General features: G+C 38.4%; 1 protein-coding gene across 1 annotated transcript; it reads right to left on the reverse strand.

Annotated features, from left to right (window-relative positions):
• Positions 1-7,433: 7,433 nt before the first annotated feature.
• On the reverse strand, positions 7,434-8,234 carry LOC120077155. The gene is made up of 2 exons (XM_039031062.1): positions 8,114-8,234; positions 7,434-7,780 (listed from the first exon to the last, which is right to left on the reverse strand). Exons 1-2 carry the CDS (start codon positions 8,232-8,234, stop codon positions 7,434-7,436), a joined length of 468 nt encoding a protein of 155 aa, XP_038886990.1.
• Between the last annotated feature and the right edge of the window lie 1,893 nt (positions 8,235-10,127).

Here is a 10,127-nt window from a genome sequence, read left to right on the forward strand (position 1 = left end):
TATTCTCTCATTGTAACTCAACATTGTATATATTTGTATATATTGATCCACTGGAGTTTCAGTCCAAGTGGAAGTATTGTTAGGTTGTGTGTCCTAAAACTCACAGTTTCTAAAGTTAAACACATTCAATTATTAATGTGTGGTTAATGCGATGAAATAATGGTGTAGAATATGATGCTTAATTTTATGAAGTGGAAATGTGGATGATATGCGTTGATGAAATCGCGTTGTACAGGGACTTGTAAGTATAAGTTTCATGGTAAGTGTAAATGTAAATTCGTCTGAGTTTCCTAGTAAGTATAAGGTCGAACACAGGGACTTGTGAAAACAGATTGTGTTTGTAATTTTTGTGAAGGACTTTACGGTAACTGGATAAATAAGTAAATTGTTGGGTTTGTTGTTTGCATTGATGAAAAATAAATAAATGCGGTAAAGTTTGAAAAGATTTGGTAAATGGAAGATGCGATGAGTATGCGGTGAATGGGTTGAGAAAAGTTTCGGTTAACACTTCCTAGGATGCGTTCATGCTATGCGATCATGCAACATGCATACAATAGTAAACCGCCTCTCGGTGCGAATGCCATGACTTCTAAGGTTAGAACACATATGATATATGCACTAAGTTTATAGAACTTACACATAAGCCTCTATTCTTATTTATGCGACAACGAAATGACACACACATAAATAAAGCAACCACATAATATCATTCCCATCTTTAGGATGCATGTGATGCAAGTTAACAAATAGAGCTTATCTTTAAGTCCCTATCTCTTATTTATCTAGTTCTAATCTGGCTCTCTCGAGTTCAGATTCTAACCTAGCTCTCTCAAGTCATTAGGTTCTTTCTTTAGACTCTCTCTTGAGTAGCTCTAAACGGTATTTGGCACAACATAAATCAAGATAATCGCAAACAATGAACTTCCTAGGTCATGTTAGCTTAGTTTTCCTCAACCTATTCGACTAGTTTAACTACTCATGTGAACTAAGAGAGTGAACAGATGTAGAAATAGAACTTCTATTGTATAAATATGAAGATGAAGTACAAAATAACAATGCAAGTATAGAATAAAGGGCCTGGAAGCAATCTCTTGCTATCCTGGCTTTTACACTGATTTCTACTCATGGTCAAAAGATAGTCTCACTGTCGCGAGAGTCGGCCCGCTCTTTGCTTCTTCGCCCCAAGGTTCACTCTCAAGTTGCCTTGGTTGATTACTAGTTTAACTCATCTCAGCAATAGGTTCTTGGGGCTATGCCTTTTCCAAGAAAGCATGTGTCATAAGAGAAGTATGTTCAACAGTTCAGGTTTAGATCACCTCCCTTTTGTGAAGATGCAACATTGTCAGAGCTCGTGTCCCAAAATGTTGTGAACTCTCTGCCATGGTAGTAATTAACTTCCTTGCTTTAGACAGGGTCTTACTCACCAAAGTTCATCCACTAGCTGCGTCAATTTTATTTGTATCACCTAGAACAAGACCTTCATAAAAGTATTGGATCAGAAGCACATTTAAGATCTGGTGATGTGGCAACCTAGCACACAGGCGTTTGAAACACTCCCAGTACTAATGTATTATCTCCCAAGCCGTCTGTGTTATCCCATATACTTTTTACAAATGCTTGTGTCTCTCAAGGATAGAAAGAATTTCTCTATGAACTACTTCATGTCCTCGATAACTTGTATATATACAAGTTATCATCTCCTATGTCTAGAATATTGAAGAGTTATTGATGAGAAAAGCATTGAGATCATAAGAAAATAGAGAAGAATGTCAATGAATGTAAATGTAAAGCTTGCAAAAATTACATCACAAATAAGCTAAATATTTAGAAATACAGATGAAAATAAAGAAGAAAAGTATGTGTTGGAATCCTCATGCAGTAGAACAATATTGCGACAAAGAAACATCAAACGCATAAGAGGGGACCAATGACTACGTGAAAATGTTTTTTGATGCGCTTGCTATAGTTCGAGTGGCAAAATGGTCCCCTTGTCCAGCACTATATATATAGTGGCCCTGAAAGAGAGAAAAACATTTGGATTTGAGAGAATTCAGACACACAGAGAAAAATATTCTCGAACCCAATTTGGTGAAGAACATTTCATCCATTCCCAAGGAGATCTTCCTCGAGAACCACCACTTCCACCATTGTCACTGATGGTAAGAACTCGAGAGAGTCTTCAGCTTCGCCAGTCCACCGCATTTGCCTCACTATGCAACAACATCACCCCTTCAAGTGGACGGGAAATAAGAGATTGGTAATGGCAACTGATCCTCACTCCATCCATCTTCTTCCTCTTATTATTCAGTTTTTCCATCTCTTTATTTTTCTAATATATTGTAACGAACTAATTTCTAAACTAATATACATCATGATTTCCACCGTCATCTTCTTCTCCGATTTTATTTTATCCCAAACCATGAGTAGCTAAATCTTTAGAGGCTTCAGGTGAGGTTAGCATCATTCTGGCGAACTTAATGATAAGTTAATGATCATTTGGCTTGGTGCACATTTAACACCAACTCTTGGTTCAATCTAGCTAATCAAACAAAATGGTAACAATTAACTACTTGAAATAGCAAGTAATTGTGGATCTCACTAAGCCACGTAAGTAGTGTATTTAGAAATCAATACAACCTTATGATCAAATTAATGTATAACCCAGCATCATAGAGATATGATATATTCGGTTCACTCATCGAGAGATGGAGTTTAGTTGAGGTAATGAACATGAATAGGAGCTTAGCATTAGGATCATTAGATGGATGATATTCAGCTCAACCCCTTCTTTTCTTGCCACTTTTTATTCTCGATTCACTTTGTGTCTCACCGTGCACACACACATTTCATCGCATCCCATCGAATGGTCGTTGTTCTTATTTGTTTCTTTTAACATTTACCCAAGATAACGCATACAAATTTCAATTATTGATAAATCTTCTTTGAATATGAGAGCATAGAACCGTTGCGTAATTAGTTGAATTTCCCTAAAATAATCTTCATGTTCGACCTCGATTCTCACTGAGAATACCTTCTATTAAGTTTATACTTGGGCATTTATATAAGAAAACTTATGTAATTTCTTTCATTAAATGAGCACATGATAGAGCATAAAGTAAAGACAATAGTCCTTCCAAGTTGTCACTGATCCAGTAGGCAAGTAGTAAAAATAGTCCTTGGCACTGTTCTTTAAGAAGAACGGAAAGCCTCTCAGATTCATCTACTAAAAAAATGACATGAAAAAAGAGAAAGAGAGTTCAAGAGAAAAAATGTCTTGTTATAAGTTCACGTAAGAAGGTAGCACCCCAGGACAAAAGGAAACAATATATTACCAAAGACGAAGCTTCCTCTTACGATGAAGACCTTGATTCTATTTTACTGTAAGATGATGTTTGATGACATTTCAAAGATAAAATCTATGTTTATTTAGATGTATGAGTAGTTTGAGTAATCATGAGAATATGAGGCCCGAGATGGTTACAAGGTCGGAAGACCTAGTTTTTGAGCCTGTACCAGAACCTCACGGGATGTCAGGGAGTCATAGGGCCTAGTTCCTGAGCCTATGAGAGGAACCTCATATGGGATGGTCGAAGAACTGACGAGTCTAGTCTTTTATCCTATAAGAGAAGGATCTATGTGTACATAGTAGTAATATGAAGGATATGGTTAACTATTTATCGTTTGTTTAGTAGAGCAGGTAGTAGATGCTGATACTTATAACGCTTCGGTATGAATGAATGTTATTAAATGCTAGTAATGATGCGATACTACTACTATTTATGCGTTAATTAGGCATTGCTCAGGTAGTATGCCCTGCGTTGTCACAAGTTTCCTTACGATGGAACCAAGTGTAATTCCACTGCAAGTTTCTCGGTATGATCCGAGGTTGAACACGGGGATGTGGTGCCGGTTATTGCGGTATGTTCATGGTATATGCAACCGGGTTTTTAATTCTTTATAAAAGGTGTGTACAGTATGTAAATTGTACAAAAATAAAGGAAAGCGGTAAAAATGCGATAAAACATAAAAATACAATAAACCTAAGCTAGACGTTACAAGATACAAGCTTTATGTGCAAGATACTAGGATTAAGGCTGGTTGTGAAGATTGTGCAAAGACGTGGGATGCGATGACAAGTCTTGTGAACAGATTAGAAAGAGAACGATAAGTATTACAAATAACGCAAGTTCTTAATTGAAATTGAAGGTACAAATACTGTTCTGCTCTTCTCTTGGCGTACACCTCTCAATGATCGGCCACGTTTCCCATATATCTGTGGTGAAACAGAGTCTAACGTAATGAACGCAAGGTTGCTTCCATGTCTAGAAGTACTACTCACTTTAGTTAACGCACTCTTCTGACCTTCTCTCGATAGATCAGAATGACATCTTCACTTCTGCTCTCACAGGTGAAGATGTCGTCTAGCATGCTTTAGCTAAACGTATTTTATAACTTTAATACATATTAAGTTCTTGGTGGTTCATAATGCTCATCAAGGGATTAAGAAAACATCATGAAGAAAGTGACTAATGGGTGAACGGAGATAGACAGAAAATGGTAAATGAAATCTATCGAAATATTTAATATTTCTACTAAGTGTTTGATACATGATGTGTGAATGAAGAGATAAAGAAAATATGGAATACAATGAAAGAGAGATAGAACAGATACAATCCGGTGCCAATATCTTGGCACAGATTCAATGGGGATCTGCTTGCCGGATAGGATGGTTTCAATGCAGGAAGAGCTTCCCTCTCAGGCTTGCTTCACTAGTAGCAAGGGTTTCTGCACAGAGCTTCGATCGGGTATATGACAGGTCAGATCTGAGATTTACCTCTCGGTCTTATCTTGTTCTCTTTCCAGATTTCTTCTCTTCAGCATTCAGCTCGACCTTTTCTCTCTAAAATCTTACAGCACTTAGCCCAGTATCAGATAGCATATTTTTCTCTGAAATCGTTGGGGTATTTATAGAAGCAGATCTTTGACTTTAGCCTTGTGGTCCCCACTTGATTGTTATGGTAATTTCGGAGATGGAAAGATTTTATTCCTTTTGCTATGCAATCAGACCATCAATTCTGCACAACCATTAGTTATACACGTGTCTCAATCTCTCGCTCTTGCATTGCTCGGTTGCATCTTTCGATCATAGGTTCGCATGCGGTATTTGTTTTTATTACCGTATGCGGTTGAAACATAGCTCTGGACCGACTGTCATATTGCGCCATTACTTCAGTAATCGTCTCTTTATGGTTGATCTACGGGCACAATGTTACAGAGATGCGTTGATTAGTTTCTCATGAGCCTTGAGCACAAGCAGTGACTTGGTCTCCTGCAAAACAGAGTAGAGTTTGGCTTGTCCTCCATCTTTTTGGCGTTAGTGAATGTAATTGCAAACATTTATAATTATTGTCATACTAGGTTAATTTTCATACAATTGGCGCATAATTACTAACTTTTGGCCGCAATATCTAGATAAAGTGGCATAAATAACTTGTATTTCTACAAGTTATCACACCCCCAAATTTAGATATATGCTTGTCCTCAAGCATATCTTATACTAAGGAAATCATGCTCTATTTCTATCCTATATTTCTACGATGATTGGTTGCTCCGAATGTTACACTTAGACACATTATCTGATATCGCACTTTCATTCTATCCTTGCTAATTCTTAGCAAGCCTTACTTTATTCTTCTATGTAACAAAATTCTGCTTAAAGACACTTTTCGAGTTTTCAAAATAGAAAGTTTCTCTCTTCTTTATCAAAACAACTTGATGTAATTTATTCACTAAAGACAGTTGGTCATGCTTACACTTTTCATTTTGGTTGTCCCCACGGGTGTCATGCGAACATCTAACTATGGTAGTGTGCCAGTTCTAACTTTAACTCATGATAATCAGAGGAGTTGTCCCTTGCATTTTTTTTTTTGGTTTATACATCGTTGTTCTTGGAAACCCACTTTCGTTTTGGCTTGCTCCTACTGGTGTCATACGAATATCCAACTACGAGCAGGCTCTTTTCACAACTAAACTCTTATTAGGTTGGGAACAGTTTTGCAATTTCCCCTTGCGCTGACATTGGATCTTTGCAATATATATATATATATATACACACACGAAAATGGATGCATTTTCTGAAATACTACATACTTCTGAGTTCATCTGCTCAGACCTTCCCCACCCCTAAATTTAATGACGAGCAAGGTTCTCATTGCGTTGTTTGGATAGACTAGACAAACACTTAGAAGAAAATTCCAAAAAGAAGGTTTGAGCAGGACTTTGAAAGAAAAAAGGTAAAGTACTGCTAAACTAAGAGTTAACTAAGTGTTAGTTAGAATTTACTAAGTACAGCAAATGTTTCTTAGTGTAAACATATAATACATCATAGCAACACAATGAAGATCGAAAAAATACAAGAGTAAAAATATAGCAAAGATTAACAAAGGAAGATAAAGAAAGAGCCACAGGCAAGGAGTAGAGTGAATTATGTACTTTGATTGTATTGACTATTAACAAAGTATGCGAATATATTACAAATGGTCGCATTACAAACAAAATTTTCTCATGACTGTACAAGAGTCAAAGAATTTGGTAAAGTTACAATTTGAATCGAAATGGTGCATGATTTACAATTCATGTCATGCTTCCAATAAATGCAGATACATTTTTGTTGAGGACAGGCAACATGCATATTTCCCCACAGCACACCCCTTAACTAAATACATTTCTGGAGGATACCTCAACATAGTGCATTTAACTAAGACCAGGCAAAAGACGCATATGTGCGCAATACACCTCTCACCGCAATGTATTTGGGTGTATTAGATGCATATCTCCTCTTCTTTCTTACTTACTACACCCATCCTCTCGTTATATACCACTTTATTTTCCTCTCTTCCTAACGCAAGTTGAAAAGGGTCTTGTGGTGATTTATCGATCATTCACAAAGTCATGCGCCTATACTACTACATTTAACGTATGGAAACATGTGAAACTTCTAGAACATTAAAGACTAATCCTACTAAACAGTGATCACAAAATGAAACAAACGGTAAAAGAAAGCTATAAAGAAAGCAAGTAAACATAGATGGGAAGGCCGACTGAAAGAAGTTCTCAGAATTACCTCAATCGCTTTCCCTCAAAGCATTTTAATCCTGCTTGCCCAAATCAATGGTGTCCATGCACCGATCGAAGTCGCCCCCATAGTAGGGTTTGATCTGCTGACCATCGACTTTGAATGCTCTGCTCCCATCCAACGTTGTTAATTCCACTGCGTCGTGGGAAAAGAAGGTCCTGATCCGAAATGGCCCGGACTAGCGAGACTTCAACTTTTTAGGGAACAGTCACAGACGTGCGTTGAATAGCAATACCTGTTGACCTTCGTGAATGTTTGGTCGTTTATGCGGTCATCATGCCATTTCTTCGTTTTCTCCTTATATCTTGGCATTTTCATAGGCATCCCTTCGCCATTTGACCAACTGATTCAATTGTAACTTCCGAACTTTCCCCGCATTGGCTAAATCGAACTTCAGTTTCTTGCATGCCCACATTGCCTTGTGTTCCAACTCGAGCGGCAGATAATAAGCTTTTTCGAAGACCAGGGCGTATGGAGACATGCCAATTGGTGTTTTGTAGGTAGTTCTGTAAGCCCAAAGTGCCTCGTCAAGCTTGGGTGACCAATCTCTTCTGGCAGTATTAACCATCTTCTCCAAGATCGTTTTGATCTCTCTGTTAGAGATCTCTTCCTGCCCATTAGTCTGTGGGTGATAAGCAGTTGCCACTTCATGGTAATGTTGAATTTTGTCAACAGGTTAGCAATTATGCAGTTGATGAAGTGAGAGCCTTCATCGCTGATTAAGGCACGTGGCGTTCCATAGTGCGCAAAAATATTCTTCTTCAAAAACTTTGCCATAGTGGCTGCGTCATTCTTGGCATATGCGATGGCCTCAACCCATTTTGATACATAATCAACTGCAACCAAAATATATTGATGACCTTCAAATGGTGGAAATGGGCCCATGAAGTCAATTCCCCTATATCAAATAATTCAACTTCTAAGATTGACGTCAATGGCATTTCATTTCTTTTAGATATATTCCCTGTCCTTTAGCACCTGTCGCATTGCATAACATGGGCATGGGCATCCTTGAATAGAGTTGGCCAAAAGTAGCCGCACTGTAAGACTTTTGCTGCAGTCCTTTACCCCCCAAAATGTCCTCTATATGAGGACTCATGACAGAGTTCTAAAATGATCTTGGCTTCTTGCTTAGGAACGCATCGACGTGTTATATGATTAGGTCCTTGTCGATATAGAAATGGATCGTCCTAGAAATAAAATTTCGCATCATGTCTTAGCTTCTTCTTCTACTGGTAGGTATAATCATCCAGTAGTTGACTGCAAACTATAAAGTTTACTATGTCCACATACCAAGGAACATTAACGCGTACCGCCATCAGCAGCTCATCGGGGAATCTTTCCTCAATATCTTTTTCTGTACCTTGAACCTCCCAATTTTCCAGTCTTGACAAATGATCTGCGACTTGGTTCTCGGTGCCCTTCCTATCTTTAATTTCCAGGTCAAACTCTTGCAGGAGCAATACCCACCGTATCAATCTTGGTTTTGCATCCTTCTTCGTCATTAGATATTTAATCGAAGAGTGATATGTATACATCACCATATTTGTTCCGATTAGATACTGTCGAAACTTCTCCAGTGCAAATACCACTGCAAGCATTTCTTTCTCTGTGGTCATATAGTTCTCTTGTGCGTCGTTCAGTGTTTTACTCGCATAATAAATGGCATGCAAAACCTTTTCCCAGCATTGACTCAGAACTGCGCCCATAGCATATCCGCTAGCGTCACACATCAATGCAAAGGGTTGCATCCAATCTGGCACAACCAAAATCGGAGTGGAGATAAGTACATCTTTTAATGTGTTAAATGCTTTAGTGCAGGCATTATCAAATTTGTACTCGCGGTCAACTTCGAGAAGTGCACTAAAGGGTCTTGCGATCTGAGAGAAATTGCGAATAAATCTTCTATAAAATCCCACGTGACCCAGAAAGCTCCTTAGTGTTTTTACATTCACTGGTGGTGGTAATTTGGAAATTGCGTCAATTTTTTCTTGATCAATTTCCAATCCTGCCTTGAAGATTTTGTGACCCAGAACTATTCCTTCCTCTACCATGAAGTGGTATTTTTCCCAATTCAGTACAAGATTTGTTTCCACACATCTCTTCAAGACATTCTCAAGGTTGGTCAAACAGGAGTCATAGTTACTGCCGAAAACTGAGAAATCATCCATGAAAACCTTGGCTGACTCCTCCAAGTAATCCGAAAATATTGCCATCATGCATCGTTGAAAAGTGCCCGGTGCATTATAGAGTCCAAATGGCATGCGTTGGAATGTGAACGTACTAAATGGGCACGTGAAGGTTGTCTTGTCCTGATCCTCCGGCGCAATTTCTATTTGGTTATACCCTTAATAGCCATCAAGAAAGCAGAAAAATTCGTTCCCCGCAAGTCTGTCCAACATCTGGTCAATGAACGGGAGTGGAAAGTGGTCCTTTTTAGTGGCCAAATTTAGTTTGCGGTAGTCCATGCAGATTCTCCACCCCGTAGTTGTCCTTGTGGGAACCAATTCATTCTTGTCATTGGTGATGACTGTCATCCCCCCTTTCTTTGGAACACACTGCACTGGGTTTACCTAAATGCTATCAGATATTGGGTAGATGACACCGGCATCCAGCCACATCATTATTTCCTTCTTTACAACCTCCTTCATGGCAGGTTTTAAGCGACGTTGCCTTTCTACTAATCCATTCTTTCCTTCCTCCACATGAATCTTATGCATGCAATACGAAGGACTGATTCCTCGAATATCTGCTAAGGTCCATCCTAAGGCATTTACGTTGTTTCTTAGGATCTGTATGATAGCATCTTCTTTCTTCTTACTTAGTGAGGCAGAGATGATAACTGGTAACGTGTCGTTACTTCCCAAGTAAGCATACTTTAAGTGCACTGGCAACGACTTTAACTCTAACACAGGTGGCTCTTCTAAAGATGACTTAATGCGCTGTGAAGTTCATTCAGACAACTCGAGCGGTTCAAAATTAGATTCAGCAT

This window comes from Benincasa hispida, chromosome 1 (genome assembly GCF_009727055.1).
Source record: "Benincasa hispida cultivar B227 chromosome 1, ASM972705v1, whole genome shotgun sequence".
NCBI lineage: Eukaryota > Viridiplantae > Streptophyta > Magnoliopsida > Cucurbitales > Cucurbitaceae > Benincasa > Benincasa hispida.